At 48.3% G+C, this 18,208-nt stretch overlaps 2 protein-coding genes across 5 annotated transcripts; both read left to right on the forward strand.

Annotated features, from left to right (window-relative positions):
- The first annotated feature begins 213 nt into the window (after nt 1-213).
- Nucleotides 214-6,833, forward strand: Mettl17 (methyltransferase like 17). Of its 4 annotated transcripts, none has more exons than NM_001427254.1 (14): nt 214-309; nt 437-590; nt 673-807; nt 2,423-2,504; nt 2,817-2,898; nt 3,175-3,248; nt 3,992-4,086; nt 4,386-4,456; nt 4,751-4,858; nt 5,084-5,152; nt 5,704-5,754; nt 6,086-6,178; nt 6,341-6,525; nt 6,606-6,833. In NM_001427254.1, the coding sequence occupies exons 1-14, from the start codon at nt 232-234 to the stop codon at nt 6,712-6,714; spliced, it is 1,386 nt and encodes a 461-aa protein (NP_001414183.1). In that variant the 5' UTR covers nt 214-231; the 3' UTR covers nt 6,715-6,833. The 4 variants fall into 4 exon arrangements, 2 of the variants coding, with proteins under 2 accessions (NP_001414183.1, XP_087441712.1); XM_087585586.1 differs by having other exon boundaries at nt 216-309; nt 4,004-4,086; XR_015637973.1 differs by lacking the exon at nt 4,386-4,456 and having other exon boundaries at nt 216-309.
- Nucleotides 6,834-8,551: 1,718 nt separating this feature from the next.
- Nucleotides 8,552-10,664, forward strand: Slc39a2 (solute carrier family 39 member 2). The gene is made up of 4 exons (NM_001107260.1): nt 8,552-8,790; nt 8,965-9,095; nt 9,332-9,382; nt 9,757-10,664. Exons 1-4 carry the CDS (start codon nt 8,676-8,678, stop codon nt 10,387-10,389), a joined length of 930 nt encoding a protein of 309 aa, NP_001100730.1. The 5' UTR covers nt 8,552-8,675; the 3' UTR covers nt 10,390-10,664.
- Nucleotides 10,665-18,208: the final 7,544 nt, after the last annotated feature.

The following is an 18,208-nucleotide window of genomic DNA, read 5'->3' on the forward strand; positions in this document are numbered from 1 at the left end:
CCAAGATACGCGCAGCACTGAGGTCACGCCCCTTCTGGAGACTAAGCCCCTCCCACATACAGCTTCCGTCGCAGAGAGGTACATAGAGGTTGCTTATTGGCTGCTAGCAAAAACTCTCCTCTTTTCATTAGTAGATACCGTCCGGGTCGAAGTTCCACGGAAGATGCTCTTAGCAGCTTGGGCTGAGGGTCACAGGCACGTGGACTTCCGTTTCCGGTGTGTCCTGCAGCCATGGCCACCGCCAGGGCATCGAGATTTCTGCTGCTGTTCTGCAGATCGTGCCGCAGCCTTCGAGGACCCCAGTCCCGAGTAAGTGCATCTTCCTCTGCTGGCGGAGAACTGGGTTTCCAGAGACATCTCTCGGAGGAGCAGCGACCTCGGCGATGCCTCGGACAGCAAGCACCTGCAACTTTTCTGTTTCTTTCGCTGTCTGCAGGCATTCGCTGCCCTTGTGCCCGGTGTGTCCCAGGTAGACAACAGGTCCGATTTCCTGGGGAAGAAGCCCCATCGCAAGCATCCGGGCATCCTGCATCTTCCGCACGTACATCTGCCGCAAGCACTGACTGACGCCGCGCAGTTACTGCTTCTTGGTGAGAAACTGCGGGAAGGGGAAACCAGGAAAACAAAACGAGGTCAGCACGATGCGGTGACTCTTTCTATCTGTGACCGCAGAGAGACCCAAGCGCAGTGTAGAGAAGCAGGTGCAAGCACTCACCAACTATCTCTGGAGCCGACATTTACCAGTAGAGCCGGAGGAGTTGCAAAGACGGGCCGCCTATCTTGAGAAGAAATTTCTGGAAAAACAAGGTAGGGGCTTAAGGCTAAAAGTAAACCAGATAGAAATGTCAATGAGAAGTTAGGAATAAGGACTAATTTAAATCTCTCAGATGAATGCTGCCGTTTCTTATTTGATGCTGTAGTAACAGCCCTACTAAATGATGCCCTCCTAGAAGGCAGATAGAGCCACAGGTTGGGGAAAGAGATTCGGGAAAGGTCAGAAGTTTAGGTCTTTGGATTTTCTTGATTTTTTTTCCCCCACCTCTGCAAGTCAAATAGATTACCACTATATTTTGAGTCCGGCGACTAAAGGCCATATGGCTGTCCAGTAAGTGCGAAACCCACTTCAGGGATAGAAAATGATTACATTTCAGATTAATTTTTAAGACTATGAACTTCTTATTGCAAATTTGCCCTTTACTAACCCTGTACTCCCTGCACTCCTCACAGTACTTGGTTAAGGGTAGTGTCTTAGTGTTCTGGTTTTTTGTTTGTTTTAATATTTATTTATTATATATGAGTATACTGAAGCTGTCTTCAGACACACCAGAAGAGGGCACCAGATTCCATTACAGATGGTTGTGAGACACCATGTGGTGGCTGAGATTTGAACTCAGGACCTCTGGAAGAAGAGTCAGTGCTCTTAACCGCTGAGCCATCTCTCCAGCCCGTGTTCTGTTGTTGAAGAACCATCACGGCAACTCTTAGAAAAGAAAGCGTGGGGCTGGGGATTTAGCTCAGTGGTAGAGCTCTTACCTAGGAAGCGCAAGGCCCTGGGTTCGGTCCCCAGCCCCGGAAAAAAAAAAGAAAGCGTTTGACTGGGGCTGGCTTACAGTTTCAGAGGTTTAGTCCATTGTTGGTGTGACAGCACGCAGGCAGACGTGGTGCTGGAGAAGGAACTGAGAGTTCTACAGGATCTGTAGGTTTGCCCTTGCCATGGCCTTTTGAAACCTCAAAGCCCACCTCCTAATTCTTTCAAATAGTGCCACTCCCTAGTGACCGAGTATTCCAATCCACTAGCCAATGGGGACCAAATCGGGGCCATTCTCATTCAAACCACCACAGTAGGTGTTTGTAGTACTTTGCCCAGTGGTACAGATCTCCACACAGTCACGAGACTTGGATTTTCAAGCCTCTTTCTATAGTAATAATTGAAGATGTCTCACTCCTAAGTATAAGGGGCGGAAAAGTCCATAAAGGCGCCCTTATCGTAGCTTTTAAATTTTTACCACATGGGCAAGAGAGGTGATACAGAGTGGAAAAGCACTCGCCACCAAACCTGACGATGACCTTCTCTGCCAAGTGGGTGGACGTGAGAACCGAACCAGACCTCTACTCACACGATAAATGAATATAAAGAATGTTTTCATTTTTATCAGGCTTCTGCCTGCTGTGAAGCAAAACTCGGAAGGGTTAAGTTGGCTAAACTAGTATTTTAGCAGTCCGGATACTATTAGGTAGGTACTGCGTAGGCCAGATACTGTTGGATACACTCTGACGGTGGTGGCCCTCAGTCTTACCACGCTTCCCTGAAGTTTTGGCCTCTTTCTCAGACTTTGAGCATTTTCTTGGGGCAGGGAGGTGTGCACCACATGGGATCTGAGCGATTCTCAGAGGTCCTCACCTCCAGTCCTTTTCGCCCCAGACTCAACTCAGACAGAGGAAAAACTTCGTGAGGCGGTACTGCACGCCCTGCGCAAAACTACCTACCACTGGCAGGAACTCAGGTAAGGACTTACAGGAAGGGTACAAAGAAGACATGTTTTGAGCAGAACTGAAGAGCCCATCACCTCTCTGTTTGAGAAAACTGTCTGAAATCTTCTGTACTAGAAGGTGAAAGGACTGACCGGAAGAGTCCTTGACATGTACTTTGTTTCATAAACTTTAGAGGGTATCTGGGGCTGGGTTATTTCCTAGGGAGGATTGACAATCTGACATTATTATTATTGTTGTTGTTGTTGTTGTTGTTGTTGTTGTTGTTGTTGTTGTTATTATTATTATTATTATTATTATTATTATTATTATTATTATTATGGCAGCTACAATGAAGAACTGAGCCTGATCTATATGGCAGCAAGATTGGACGGTGGTTTTGCTGCAGTTTTCAGGGCATTCCATGAGGTAAAAAATCTCTCCGCATCCAACCTGACCCCCTTTATCATTGATTTTGTTTTCTGTAAATTAGTCTTCTGTGGTAGGAGTTCTTAGACACATTAATGGTTCTATTTATCCTTTGGAAAAAAAAAATCCTGCGGCCCAACAAAGGTTAGAATCACCCAGGTGTTTCCTAACCGAGAGTATGTTTTAGCGAATCTCACAAGTGCGTTCATCTCTCTCCTCTGTCACAGTTCCCTGATAGTCGCTAAAGCCCTGATTGCTATTCTGTGTCTCCTTCAGATCCAGGCTCGAATCCCAGAGTTCCAGCCACAGACGTTGATGGACTTCGGGTCTGGCACTGGTTCTGTTGCCTGGTAAATAACTTTGTTAACCCTTAGCCCTATCAGGTCTAACTCTAGAGCAGTAGTTCTCAACCTGTGGGTCGCAACCCCCTTTGGCAGTTTGACTACCCTTTCACGGGGGTTGCATAACAGATACCCTGCATATCGGATATTTCCACTGTGATTCATAACAGTAGCAAAATTACAGTTCTAAAGTAGCCACGAGAATAATGTTATGGTTCGGGGGCGGGGTGTCACCACAATGTGAGGAACTACATTAAAGAGTCGAAGCATCAGGAAGGCTGAGAACTCCTGCCCTATGAGTCAGATTTCATATTCCACCTCAGTGTCAGGAAACTGGGATACTACAAGAACAAAACAGTTGCACCTAAAACTGTCGCTGCCCTCAGATTAGAAGGCGGCATTTGGGTTAAGGTCAGAAGGAGCACAGGAAAAAGGTTCAGTACTTGAGTTAAAGGAGAAAGAAATTTAGCGGAAGGAATGGACTTTTTTTATATACCATCAGAATCTTTATGTCTACAGATCAGTTTTTGAATCATCGCCCTTCTATTTCAGAAGTTGTAAATCCCTTCAGGAAGTAAAGTCATACTGTTAGATAATCTGTTTTAATGTAAAGCCATGATTCCACAGAGGTTAGATGGTCAGATGATCTGTTGTAACGCCATGATTCCCGAGGGTAGGGTTGAGGACAAGCGGGACTCTTGGAGGAATGAGTCTGACATAAGAACTGGTGTTTTTCACCTTGCCCGCCTCAGGGCTGCTCATAGTACTTGGGGCCAGAGCCTGCGTGAATACGTCTGTGTGGACCGTTCAGCTGCCATGTTGGGTCTAGCTGAAAAGCTCCTTAAAGGTGAGCCAAGCTGTAACCCAGGACTTTCCAAAGCTAAGGGGGGAGAGGGAAGTGTTTCATTGGGACACTGAGAACACCGTTAATTAAGACAACCAGGTTTCCTTGCATTGCTATAGTGGAACAGTGCTAGAGTCCTTTGTGGGACCGCACCGCGGTTGGAAGGCGTCTGTAGATCGCCCGTTTTTAGTGATACTCCCTTCCAGCCCTGCACCTCTCGTCCCAGGCATGTCTCTTAATGGAGTCTGAACTTGTGGCTGTAAAGTCCGTGTTCACTCTTGGCTTCCGTCTTTCTTCCATAGGTGGTTCAGAATCAGGGAAGCCCTGTATCCCAGGTGTCTTTTTCAGACAGTTTCTACCTGTGTCACCCAAGGCAAGTAGCAAGTAGGCTGTTGTCAGATACACTGTGACAGACAGACAGCTATGGCCTCAGCCGCTAAACCCTTCTGTGTTAGAAGATAAAAGAAGCAATAGAAGACATTTAAAACTCACGTGCACAGCTGTAATCGCATCACTCGGGAGATGAGTCAGGAGGATTGCTGGGAGTTCAGGTCCAGCACGGTTACGTAATAAGACACCGGGGTCAGGAGGATTTAGAGGCCAGGACTTTGCTGTACTTTTGGATAGGGGGATATCAGGTCTGAGTGTCCCTCGTCTTGGTCCTCAGGTCCAGTTTGACGTAGTAGTATCAGCCTTCGCCCTCAGTGAACTACCCAGCAGGGCCGATCGCACTGAGGTACTTCAGAACTTGTGGCGTAAGACAAGCCATTTTCTGGTGAGTTGAAATCCCTCCGCCACATGTTTTTAAAGCGTCTTTGTGGTCCTGTGCCTTTTCCTCTCGTCATCATCTAGTGTCTTTCCCTTTATAGATGTGTGCGCTTCCTTAGGGTATCCGTCCCCCTTTCACACAGTGCCCCCTTCCCTCTGCCAGTGCCCCGACCGACTGACAGCTGTTTCATGGGATGCCGAGTGGCTGCTTATTTTCTGTCTTTTTAAACAGGTATTGGTGGAGAACGGAACAAAAGCTGGGCACCGACTTCTCATGGACGCCAGGAACCTGATCCTCGGGGTAAGGTCCCTTGTGTTCAGTCCTTACCTTTCTGACATAAGTTACTCTTACTCCCTGGCGAGCTGGCGACTGTCACCCACTTACACTGATGACTCAAGGATGAGACACACAAAGTCATGATTCAGCAAGTGGTTGGCAAATGAGGGTTTCTGGGTCAAATGCAGCCCAGAACCTGTTGCCTTAGGAGCTGTACATGTTCGTGAATGGGATAACTTTCACACAGCAGGCCGCAGCGCGGAGCACCTTAGAAACAGGTGTTGCTTGCTCTCTGGATGACTTAAAAACTACTTTGCTGACTCCTGACTGAAGGTGTTGGTGAACCTTGTCTCAGGGAATCAGTGTGAGCCAATATGGAATCCTAAATGTAGTTGTGCCAGAGTGAGAGTGTTTCGGCTGGAGGCTGCTGATGAAAGAGTAGGTCCGTGTGTCAGCTTACCTCAGTGAACACGGTTTGTCAATATTGGAATTACTGTGAGGCGGCTTCAGTTCGCCAGCCGCAGAGGGTGGACTGTGAAGACAGATCAGGGTTCAGCAGCACTTCTTGATTTCAGGACAAAGAGAAGTCGCCCCTGGACCTGCGACCTAGCTTTGTCTTTGCCCCAGTAAGTACTGCTTCCCCCTGTCCTGCTGCCCAGATCCAGGCTTCATTGTAGTCCGTGAAGAGCACTCTACACCCCCTCCAATGGTTCCCTCTGCCTTCCCAGCCCCTTGTCCCCCTTGCTCCCTCCCTCCTGACCCCTCTTGACTTTAAATGTATTTAATTTTACTTTTCGCTGGTGCATGAGGTGTATGGGGGTACATGTGAGCCATGTGGAGGTTAGACAGCTTTCAAGAATCTGCTCTTTCCTTCCTCTGGAATTTGAGGGGGTCAGATCCAGATGAGCCTTCTCCCCAGCCTGTTACATTACTGATGGATCTTACATGTGTTTGCAGTGTCCCCATGAACTTCCTTGTCCTCAGCTGAACGCCGCCAAGTCCCTGGCCTGTAGCTTCTCCCAGGCCTATCAGCCTATCCCCTTTCACTGGGTATGTATCCCTGGAGTGCTGTGCAGGTGAGATGGCCTAACCTAGGCGAACAGAATAACCTGGAGCTCTGTGTGACTTATAGTATGAGGGAGGACTTCAGGCATGCAGAGGGAAGGGAGCTATGGTTCATTCCCTCTGAACAGCTCCATATTCTTCTTGTAGAATAAGAAACCAAAGGAGGAAACGTTCTCCATGGTAATCCTTGCCAGGGGTTCTCCAAAGGAAGCTAACCGCTGGCCCCGAATCACGCAGCCTGTTCTTAAACGGCCTCGCCATGTGCATTGTCACCTCTGTTGTCCAGATGGGCACATGCAGCACGCTGTGGTCACAGCCCGTCGGCACGGCAGGTAGAGGAGATACGGCCATCTGAGTGAGTGTAGCAAGAGCCCGCAGCCCACTGAACACCTCTCTCTCTCTCACGCCGCAGGGATTTATATCGCTGTGCCCGCGTCAGCTCCTGGGGAGACCTTTTACCTGTGATCTCTCCATCCGAGTTTCCTCCTCCGTCCCCGGCTGAAGAGCCCCCTGAGAGTTGACAAGGATATTCCTCCGTCACACCTGCCAAGGGCAAAGCTACCTGGTCCAGGAAGACAGCTCTGGTACCCCTGTGCTTGTATTTGTTTGAAATTTTAATAATAAATGTTTTTAAAGAACAGAGGTGGATTTTATGACTGCTTAAAGATACGGGGTCGGTTGTCCTGGCCTGTCTGTAATGAAGAGAGTGCAATGTCAGTGTAGAGAGACCTCACTGCTTCAAAGAGACACTTCCTTGAAAGACATGGAGGATGGTGGGGAAAGACACACTGGCCCTGTGAGAGACTCAGCAGGGCTCACCCACTGGTCATGCGGGCCTCCTGAGAGGGAACTAGCAGTTAGCCGACTCCTTTACTGGTTTCTTTCCCTGGAGTTTGCCTCATATTTCCCTCAAGGTTAATCTAGTCAGACACTTCTGTTTGTTTGGTTTGTTTCCATTTCCTGTTTCCATGCTAGAACAACCCCAGTTCACAACAAGAAACGTTAAGCCCCAAAACAAGAGGCTACCTACCAGTGAGGCAAGGGTACCTCAAGTCTGCCCCTGCACAGCAAGCATAATTCCGAGCTATAAGGGAAGGCACGGAAGAGGGCTGGGGGCAAGCAGATAATATCACAGGCTTTGATAAAGGTCAAGGCTTTTAGATCTCTTGGCACTGAGGGACATCTGGTAGACCATTCAGGTCCAGCAATCTGAGGTCCAGCACGTGAGGTCCAGCACGTAAAGCTTGTAAATTTTCTTGTATGATGAAAGTGACAAGATTAACAGTTGATAATTCTAGGACTAGATGTCAACAGGGACATGGCAGAGCTTACCTTGACTAAAACAAAGAATGTGTTGTTTGTTTGAAGTTTGTGGGTTTCCTCAAACTTTAAAGATAAAAAAAAAGTGTTTTAAGTTTTTATATAAGAGAAAAAAGCAATTGACTGATTTCACTGGGGGATATGGGGAGGGCTTCATCACAGAAACAGAAGTGACAGGTGGGGCATAGTAGCCCAAGGCTTTGGAGAAGCAGAGGCAGGTAAATCTCAGTTTATCAAGGCTAGCCTGGTCTACATAGTTCCAGGCTGGCCAGGGCTACACAGTGAGACCCTGGGTCAAAAAAAAAAAAAAAGTGACAGTATCCATGTTGTAACAGTAGGGAGAGAGAGAGAGAGGGAGGGGGAGAGAGGGAGGGAGAGAGAGAGAGAGAGGGAGGGAGGGGGAGGGGGAGAGAGGGAGGGAGGGAGGGAGGGAGGGGGAGAGAGGGAAGGAGGGAGGGAGGGAGAGAGAGAGAGAGAGAGAGAGAGAGAGAGAGAGAGAGAGAGAGAGAGAGAGAAAGAGAACAGATCCCTGGGAATTTCCATGCCTGGAGCTATTTTTCTAGAGTTAGAGGAAAGGGGACTCTCTTTGCTTGCTAATTCACACAGAAGAGTAGCAACTCCACCCCCTTTACCCTCAGGTGGCCCCAAATCCTCTCTGAAAGGGTTCAGTTCAAGTATCAGCAGAGCAACCTGTAAGACTTAGGATGGGGTAGAGCAAGCCTATGGAAGGCTTATATTAAATGTCCTGACCATGGCAGGACCAAATTAACATAACTGGGACCTAACTACCATAGGTTGTTACACTTGAGGTCAGATCAACCCCAGACATGAACTAAGAGTCCTCAGAGCGCTTGGATTAGTCACAGCATAGAAGAGAAAACTTCTCTGAGCTGTACCTGGCAGGGAGTCTGGAGTTTCTGGTTTGGAAGCTCAGGAAGGTGTGAGGCAGGGGAGGGGCCTCCAGATAGTGGGAGGGTTGGTGGCTGGGGCTGAGCCCTCGTCAGCTATGCGGCTGAGGGCTGTGTAAACCCAGACAGTGCAGGGACAAGAGGGTTAGCAACAGTCCTGAAATTCACGCAAGGGAATACTCCACTTTGGCTGCTTCAACCGTTCCTCGCTGCTTTCGCCTTTCTGAGGTCTCTGCTTACCCTACACCCCAGAGATGGAGGTGCTACCAGGAGTTAAAATTGGCTGTGTGCTTGCCCTCCTGGTTTTCACACTGGGCTGTGGTCTTACTCCCATCTACGTCAAATGGTTCCAGACGGATGCAGCAACAGGTATAGCCCCCACTGACTCTGTCCCTCACACTGTCTTACCTCAGACCTCTCCTAACATCTGGCTCTGGTTCTCTCACATCCCTCCAAAGACGGCGGGGAGCGCTGTCTGTTGCTCTTCATTCATTCCCATTGACCTCGTCGCTAGCTGGAGAATAACCCCGGCTCTTTTATTAGGTCACCACCACAGGGTTCTCAGCCTCCTGGGCTGCACCTCTGCCGGTGTCTTCCTGGGAGCAGGGTTGATGCATATGACTGCTGAAGCCCTGGAGGGAATTGAGTCAGAAATTCAGAAATTCGTGGTGCAGGTGGGTAGCACAGAAATCAAGTGTCAGGGTTATGGAGCCGGGCTGATAGACAGAAGCTAGAGACATCGGGACCGCTTAGATAAGCACAGCCCACGGGTGGGACAGCAGCTGTTGGGTAGGAATGGGAGCGGTGGTCGGGGTGAGCATCCAAGGAAAGCTTGGTGCTTGAAAGGGCAGGCAGGACAAGGACTAGAGCTGCCTCAGACTCAGTCTAATTTCTGTTTCTGCCTTCCTAGAATAGTACAGGAAGTAAGGGGAATTCTTCTCGTGATGCTGCTGCCAGTTACGTAAGTATCTACTATTAGCCCCTGTCTGGAGAGTGAGGAGAGCCTGGACTTTTCATGCCCCCTTTGATAAGTGAAGGATACCGGGACTCTCTTCTCTCAGATCAAATAATTTAGAGAAAGCCAGTGCCGGGCCTAATCCTTTGTTCGTGGACCTCAGAAAAGGCTCTTGGTTGACTCCACCCTTCCTACCTAAGACACTCTGACCGGCTGCCCTCAGCCCCCTGGGTCTCTCTCTCCTCTGTACGTCTACTCTCGGGCTCCGTGCGCCTTTTTGTCCTTTTGCCATTTTTTTCCATTCTCCTCTCCTGGTCCCGTGTCCATTCCGTGTATTGTCTCCTTCCGCCCTGGCTTATGGTTCCTCTCTCTGTTCCTAGGTGGAGTACCCCTACGGAGAACTTGTCATCTCCCTGGGCTTTTTCTTTGTCTTCCTTTTGGAGTCGCTGGCCTTGCAGTGCTGTCACGGTGCTGCTGGAGGATCGACAGTACAGGAGGAGGAATGGGGAGGGACTCATGCCTTCGGATTCCACAAGCATCCACCCATACCCTCACCCTCACGGGGTCCCCTCCGCGCCCTCATCCTTCTGCTCTCGCTGTCCTTTCATTCCGTATTCGAAGGTCTAGCTGTGGGACTGCAGGCAACCGTGGCAGCTACTGTACAGCTCTGCGTTGCTGTGCTGGCTCATAAGGGGCTTGTGGTGTTCAGCGTGGGCCTGAGGCTGGTGAAGATCGGCACTGGACCACGATGGGCCACGTTCTGCATACTGTCCTTAGCTCTCATGTCTCCTGTGGGCCTAGCCCTAGGGCTGACCGTGGCTGGTGGAGCCTCAGGACAAGCACAGGAATTAGCCCAGGCGATATTAGAGGGCATAGCAGCTGGCACGTTTTTATATGTCACCTTCCTAGAAATTTTGCCCCGGGAGCTGGCTTGTCCTGAGGCCCCTCTGGCCAAGTATGGCTGTGTGGCTGCCGGGTTTGCCTTCATGGCCCTTATTGCTTTGTGGGCCTGATACATTCCTCACTGCCCTGTTAGACCTAGGATAACTTCTCCTGAGGACACTCCCTCAATAACTTAAGTCCTCAGACATTATTTTCAGTGAGACTAAACATTTACTAGGTACAGACTAACCCAGATTTTATATACGTGAGATCCCGTCCTTGCTTGGGACTTAGAAAGAATGTTTTGGTTACATGCCTATTTAACTGGAAAATTGGTATCAAGACCATCACTCCAGATTTGTTATTGTGTGTAATAAAATTCCCATTTTACCCGTTGTTCCCTTCAATCTCACTGTAATCCTGTCTCTGGTAGAGGAAAAGGGGGTGGAATAGAATTGGGACCATAGTCATTTTAGTGGCTATAGGCCATTTCCCCTCCAAACATAGGACTGCTAAAAATAAATGTCAACAACCTTTTACTCCCTTACCCATGATAGCTGAGAAGCAAACCAGCATTTAGAGGAAGATGGACGTTTAGAAACAGAAACTAGGGGAGAGATATTTTTCCTTCATGAACTACTTCACCCGACTCTCAGTGTCTGCTGTCAACCCCAGTGAGTTTCTATTTTCACACTGAGTCTTGTGTAGCCTCCGGGACACTACTGCTACCCTCTGAGCTTCTCTCTTTCTGGCTGCCACGGGCTGAAGGATTAAAAACCAGTGTTTGCAGAAGGGGACCGGCGCCAGATAAATACCTAGTGTGATTATCTGAGGTGTAACCACCTAGTGACTTTTCTTCTGTCTCCCTGACCAACTGCTACTAAAGATAGTGCAGAAGCCAGCTACCCCTGAATCAAGGACAGACAGGAGGACGGCTCCTCTGCCCTCGCCTGGTTGGAGTATCTCACGTAAGGAAGAATTGGGGAAGGACAAACAGGTTCTGCAGCTCAATAGCCCTCACCAGTTTGCCCTTTCTTGTGATTTTCAATATGATGGCCCAAACAGTCTTTGCATGAAAAACTCTCCTGAGTTCATTCATGTCTCAGTCTTCTCTCTGCCATGTTCCCCTCCTGGAAAAGTAAGAAATCTAAATCCAGTCTCCACACAACCAGGGATCAATGGGAAACCAAATAGGTGGGCAATGATAGGAGAGAGAAGAGGGGAATATTTTCCCTAGAGCACAGTCTGTCCCGTTGTGTGTGTGAGCATTAGATGCACTGGAGTAAGGCCCCTGGGAGAGGCTGGTGTGTGCCAATAGCACGGGCTCTGACAGAGAACACCTGTGATGTGACAGGTGCTGCACTGCTGTTTGTACACAGACTGCCTTGCTGGCACAACTCCAGCAGTGCCATTATCCCGGTAGTAACCTAGGAAAACCGGCATCCAGAAAAGTTAAGGAACTTGATCTCTCAGCCAGTGGGGCCTCAAAGCTCATTTTCCTATAACTTTAAAAAGCTCGCCTAGAGTCTCTTCTTCCTTGTGCTTCCTCTTCCAAACGTTCATTTGTGTTAGAATCTCAGAGCGGAGCAGAGTGTGGGGCATAATTGAGGAAGCTGAATGGGAGGGTATTCGGTAAGATGTGTGTGGGCAGGGTTTAAACAAAGCAAGAAGCCTGCAATCCCCTGAGCTGAGTAATAGCACGCTCCCCGTAGAAACTAGAAAGGACCAGCCCCGAGAGCTGTGTCCTCCATCTAGGGAGGCCCAACCAGGAAGGCGCTAGAATAATCTTATTTCCCTGCTCTGATGTGCTAACGTCTTACTAAGTAAAGCCAAACAGAAGCCTGGGGATAGAAATGGCTGTTAGTGCTCTATAAAGATGGGTCGGCCTGGCCTGCGGGGACACAAATCTGTCCCCTGCATGGCATCCAGAACTCTGGCGGGATAAGTTGTGTGGAAGCTAGAGAACTGTACCCATCACAGGAATTCGTATAACTAAGAAAGGAACCTGATACGGAAGTGCCCTGGCCTGCCGTGGCTCCCTCCATGTTTCTGGATCGCTGGTGCCATTAGCATTGGAGGCAGAGGAGGTGGGGTTTGTTACCTCAACTGGCTGATGAGGCGTGAATTCTTTGTGCCATCCCAGAAATCCTGGATTCCCCTTTGGCCTCCGCTCCAGAGCCACCAATCCTTTCCTTTCCTCCCCTTCTTTTTCCCCAAATTCTTACCAACCGGGGCCAGACATGTGTTTAGTGTAAAGGATCTTGTGTCAAGAACAGACAATAAAGCTAGAGGGTGGGCCCATCTGGAGAGCACCAGGGAGAGAGTGTCTGGACCAGGAGAAGGTCTGCGTGCTTTCAGAAGGCACAAATTGAAGCAACACTGGGAACAGGGGCAGGCATAAGAACCAGGGTGGGAAAGAAGTGAGGCAGCTCTGCCTGCTCGGCCTGAGGGAGCCTGTAACAGAAGATGGCTAGGAAGAACAATGAGTCTTAAAGACAAAGAGGAGAGGTGATTCAGGCTGGTGGAATAATCAGGAGTGTGTGTGTGTGTGTGTGTGTGTGTGTGTGTGTGTGTGTGTGTGTGTGTGTGTGTCAATTTTCATGTCTTCCTGTGATGATGTAAAATACAGAGGGAGTTTTCTCTGGGGCCACATAGGTGTGGCTGTGTCCCAGAAAAGATTGAGGTCACCTCACATTCCGAGTTCCACCATGGTGACATCCGCATGGAGTTTGTTGCTGCTTTTGGGTTGGTTGATGGTTTGGTTTGGTTCGGTTCTTGTTTCGACGCAGAGACTCTCTATGTAGCCTTGGCTATCCTGGGACTCACTCTGTAGACCAGGCTGACCTCAAACTCATAGAGATCCACCTGCCTCTGCCTCCCAAGTGCTGGGTTTAAAGGTGTGCCAAACCATGCCAGAAATCAGTGTGTTTTAATAGTGACAGGACAGAGTCATAAATCAAAACGTCAAAGGCCTCAGTTACTGTCTGATGACATTCTTAACCCTGTTGACATCCAGGGTGAGCGAAAGCCAATGGTCTATTAATTCATCCCAGAAGATTTTACCTGATAGAAAGATGTCAAGGTGAGTAATGAATGGCTACTTGGGAGGGGAGGGGGCTAAAGATAGCCTAGAATAAACTGTAATTAAGCACCAGACCTGCAACATTCCAACTTCTCCACAGTCATTTAAGTTCTAATCAGTCAATCAGCCTGCCAGAATGTTCAGTGTGTGAATGTCTTTCCAGGAACTGTTGTTTATGCCCTAGGTCACCTTTCCCATCTCTTATAGACACTTCCTCGGATATTTTGTATATTATTCTGACAAGCACCAGCCTCGGCTTGGAGAGGGCTTCCAAGAGAAGGGGTGGCCGGGAGCAGGGAAAACAAACCACGTGAAGTCAAATGGTGGGTCCATGCTGGTGGCCTACGTTCTTTCAGCTTGAGACAGCTCTCTCTGCTAGTAAAAAAATTCTAAAAGCTCTCTGGATGGCTCATGGGTTTTTTCGACCAAAGTCAGAAAAGCTGCTACAAGAAATTCTTGAATTTTCCAACCAAGTCAGGAATCCCGTTAGGAAAGTTCTACAAGTAATGCTTGGGTTTTCTGATCAAAATCAGAAAGCCAGAGAATTTTCTTCAAGAGCCATGTTCTCTCTTCAGATAGCCTTCTCTGGTTAGTTGCTAACAGGCATCCTGAACAATCTGTCATCTCTCTAAGTAGTTATTTATCCCAGGTTCTCTCTGGACCATCCCACCAATCAGCATTCTGGGACTTCAGCCCCTTGATTCTTAGGAAGAGACAACAAGCACAACACACGCAATAAAATGGCTGGGTAGGACCCCACCCTGGAATCACCACCTCCTGAGTTCCCTCTGTCCCAGGCTGATCTAGAACTCAGGAATCTGCCTGACTTTGTATCTTTCTGACAAACTGGCTTGCTCACAGTGTAGCTGCCTCTGTTCCTTTAGATCTGTGAAGCCCCTTATACAATTCATATTGCCTCCTTACATTTTTGCAAAGTTGAAAAATTATGTATTTTTGAACTCATATCTTTGGAGTTCCTTTCCACAGCCTTAAGGGCTGTCCTGAAGGCCCCAGTGTTTACCGTTTGGCTGAGACATCGGCCACACCTTTGCCTCCTGGACTCATGCTGTCTCTGATTTTCATGGAGTCATTAACATTACCAGGAAGAACATTCCTCGGAAGAACGTGAAAATATGTACATTATTATATAAACAAGCCTTACGCCCATAGCAGCCATCAACACTCTTGGAGGCCCACACCTGCTGGCCCTGTCCCAGGGGAGGGGACCAGTCATTCTGTCTCTTCCGAGATCATGTCAGTCTCGGCAATATATGCCTAAGAAGAAAAATCAAGAATTAGGCTTCCAACCAACGTCCTTCAGAGAGCCGACTTTATGTTTCTGGTACCAATAAGCTGTTGTCTGAAGTAACCTTTCTGGGACCTTTCCTGCCTCTGCTTTAAGGCTGGGGGACTGGTTTGGTTTGGTTTCCACATTGCAATCACAAGAAGACCGTTTGTGATGAATGGGAGAGAAACTAGAGTTCAGAGAGTTTACTGGAGCAGAGCAGGTCCTCAGGCAGAGATCACCATTTGACAGCCCCTTGCTTAGTACTCATGAGGACTTGGGTTTGATCTCCAGTACCAAAGAAAGAGAGGGACGAGCTAAAACCCCAGATTCACTCTGCTGGGGTAACCTGTGCGCCTTGGTCTTCCCTAAAGAAGTTGTGACTCATCCTGTGGGGTAACCTGTGCCTCTTGGTCCTCCCCTGAGGAAGTTGTGGAGTGTCTTGCCTCCCTCACAACAGAAAATAGACCCTGGTTTTGGATACAAAGGACAGCGCTGGAGCTTAGAAGGGTGGGAGTGTGTACAGACACCCTAGGCAACCTGAGGAGATGCCCATTGCCATTAGCAAAGAGGAAGCAGAAATAGATTATGTATCAGGGATAATCTGTCAGGATGCTATAGAATATGGTTTGGGGTTTTGGAGGTTTTCTGTGTGTGTGTGTGTGTGTGTGTGTGTGTGTGTGTGTGTGTCACACGCATGCTTTTGGTGACTCTCCATGGTCATATCATAGTGTACCCTATATCGTCTATGAATTCAACATTATGAGGGAGAACCTGCGGGCAGACAGATCTGGTAAAACTAAGCTATATTGCTCTGGGCACCGCATATCCTAGCTAAACCCTGAGCCTCGGGTCAGAAATCATTCCTCTTTTCAGGCTACTCCTGACTTACGTCTCAAAAGTTCTGTTTCCCACTCTGACCTTTCTTCTAACCATGCTTTTACTTCTGCCTACTGTAAAGTCACTGTTCTGTTGGTGTCATATATTGCTCAAAGACAGGGCTATGTTCTGAGAAACATATATTAGGTAATGTTTTTCTGTCATTGAGCAAACCTTGAAGAGTGTGCTACACTACCCAAGAAACCCTTGGTCTCTGTAAGAGAACACTGTGAGTCTATTGTCACATATGTGGTGCTATATGTTGGACTGGCCGAAATGCAATTCCGAAGCTCATAAGAACAATCCTTCGTGATTTTCCAAACTGAACCTGTAAGGCCCTTTTTCATTCTGTTCTGATTTCTCATTCTCTTGAGCTGTCTCTCACCTCACCTGCCCCTAATGTCTGAAAGACTCTCACATTCCTTAGGAGCAAAACAAGATTCAAAGCAGGTCTTGGTTTCAGGACTGCCTTATGTTCAACTTCGACGAACAATAGGGCTGTAAGACCGGAATCTGACCACAGGGGGGTGCTGTGTCTCCATGGATAAACTAGACCATGTAAGACCAAAAACTAGGGTCAACCGGGGACAGCAAATGTTCTCCCCCCAAGTTCCTGTAAAATACCTTTTCTCCTGCCTCAGATTCTGGAGCAGAAACACCTATAGTTGTATGCACATACGTGTACACTTAAGTGAAATTTGTTCCCAGTTGTGAAAATTTCTCTGCTAACAGTACAACCTTTGTAACTAATAAAGGCTGGTTAAGGTCCTGGTCTTCACTTTTTCCTTTTGTTCTGCTAAGTGACCCCAGTGATTACAGCCGTGCTTTGCTTTTGTTCTGTGTGCCATTTCAGCCATCTTTATTGTCTGACCCAACACCCATCCAACAGCTAACCCCAACCCACTAACACCCTCTTCTGACACTGGCCTACAACATCTAAACAGGCTTAGGGGTAGGGCCATAGCTCAGTAGTAGAGCACTTGCCTAGCATGCACAAGGTCCTGGGTTCAATCCCCAGTACAAGAAAGAAGAGGAAAAAGGGGAAAGCCTCAGCATTGAGGACGTAGCTTGGCTCACTACCATGTTGGAATGTGAGCACTTGATGCCAACGGGCTCAGTCTGCCACCCACTGCCACTGAAGAAATGGTACAATTGGGACTTCCATAAAGCAAGCTTTAATGACTGCAAATATCTTCTCCACATTATTCATAAAGTGCTTTCTCCTTCATACTTGTGTGGGTGGGTGGGTGCACATGTGCACAAGCTCACACTCAAGCACACGCATGCGCATGTTTGCAGTGCACTAAGTGTTTATGTCCACATACCTACATGTGAAGGCAGAGGTGGACTTTGGATTGAATCCTTCATCATTTACACCTAATTTTCTGAGGCTGGGTGTTGTCTGTCACAACCCTGTAAGTCAAACAGCCACCATTGTCCTGCCTGCTTGTAAAAGATCACCATAGCTAAGCTTGTTGACATGCAGGAAGGAAGCAGGGTCATAGGATCCTGACCTGAGAACTCAACCCTATGTGCCCACATCCCATGAGGCCTTGGATCTCAGAGAGGAGCTAGGATATATAGCCCAGGGAAGACTAGAAGGGAGCTGTGCCTGCATTGGGGAGTCACCGCCTATGCTGGGTACAGACCTTCCAGTGCGCCTGCCTTAAAGCTGCCCACAATCTCTAGGGAAGCTTAATTGGACTCATTAGCTTTGTTACTGGGGCCTCCTGAGGGGGAGACACACATTGCTTAGTTCCACACCCTCAGGAAGAAAGTACTCTCAATACTAGATCCCAGTGGCATCCACTGATTGGCCAGACCGGATAGCTAGTGATGTCCACCGATTGGCTAGACTGGCCAGCTAGTGATGTCCACCGATTGGCGAGGCTAGCCAGCTAGTGATGTCCACCAATTGGCTAGACTGGCCAGCTAGTGATGTCCACCGATTGGCGAGGCTAGCCAGCTAGTGATGTCCACCAATTGGCTAGACTGGCCAGCTAGTGATGTCCACCGATTGGCTAGACTGGCCAGCTAATGAGCTCAGGGACCTCCTGCCTCTGCCTCCCAGTACTGGGGTTATAAGTGCACAGCCAAACCCAGACTTTTTAGTGTGTGCTAGGGATCAGATCACGGGTCTTCATGGCTGCATAAGGACTTTACATGCTGGGCCATCTCCCCAGCTTCTCCTTTCCCCCTCAAGAGTCCAAGAAGGAACTTGCATCAACTACAAGACATCTGAATCCCCATGGCTGTTACACATATTTGGCTGACAGCCTCTTACAGAACCATAGCTTTGCCCCCAGACGCCCTGGAATCCATCAATGAATAAAATCCTCAAAGGAAGTCCCTTTTGCTGTGACCTTCTTGAATCACAAATGAAGTTATAAGCAGCACATCCCCTGTAGTAAGTCGCATTCCGAGTCTGGGTTTACTACTTTGCTGAATGATCCATCTAAAATGTTCTCTGGGTAACTCCAAGGAGGATCCTGAAAGATGAGTCTTTAAGGAGTTCCATTCCTTTGTCTTTTTTTTTTTTTTTAAATTTTAGTTCATGTATGTGTGTGATTTCTCTGCATGTTTGTCCGTGGTGCACAGACATGGCCTTTAGTGCTCCTCCAAGACTAGAAAAAGGCACGCATCCCTGGGGGCTAGAGTTATGGATGGTTGTGAGCTGCCATGTAGGTGCTGGGAATTGAACCCA

This window comes from Rattus norvegicus, chromosome 15 (genome assembly GCF_021556685.1).
Source record: "Rattus norvegicus strain SHRSP/BbbUtx chromosome 15, alternate assembly SHRSP_T2T, whole genome shotgun sequence".
In the NCBI taxonomy this organism is placed as follows: domain Eukaryota; kingdom Metazoa; phylum Chordata; class Mammalia; order Rodentia; family Muridae; genus Rattus; species Rattus norvegicus.

Excerpts from the sequence above, each read along its gene's own strand:
- Mettl17 (NM_001427254.1), top strand. The coding sequence starts at position 232 with ATGGCCACCGCCAGGGCATCGAGATTTCTGCTGCTGTTCTGCAGATCG. Across the intron at positions 310-436 it reads TTCGAGGACCCCAGTCCCGA|GCATTCGCTGCCCTTGTGCC; the intron begins GTAAGTGCATCT and ends CGCTGTCTGCAG. Across the intron at positions 591-672 it reads CGCGCAGTTACTGCTTCTTG|AGAGACCCAAGCGCAGTGTA; the intron begins GTGAGAAACTGC and ends CTGTGACCGCAG.
- Slc39a2 (NM_001107260.1), top strand. The coding sequence starts at position 8,676 with ATGGAGGTGCTACCAGGAGTTAAAATTGGCTGTGTGCTTGCCCTCCTG. Across the intron at positions 8,791-8,964 it reads CCAGACGGATGCAGCAACAG|GTCACCACCACAGGGTTCTC; the intron begins GTATAGCCCCCA and ends CTCTTTTATTAG. Across the intron at positions 9,096-9,331 it reads TTCAGAAATTCGTGGTGCAG|AATAGTACAGGAAGTAAGGG; the intron begins GTGGGTAGCACA and ends CTGCCTTCCTAG.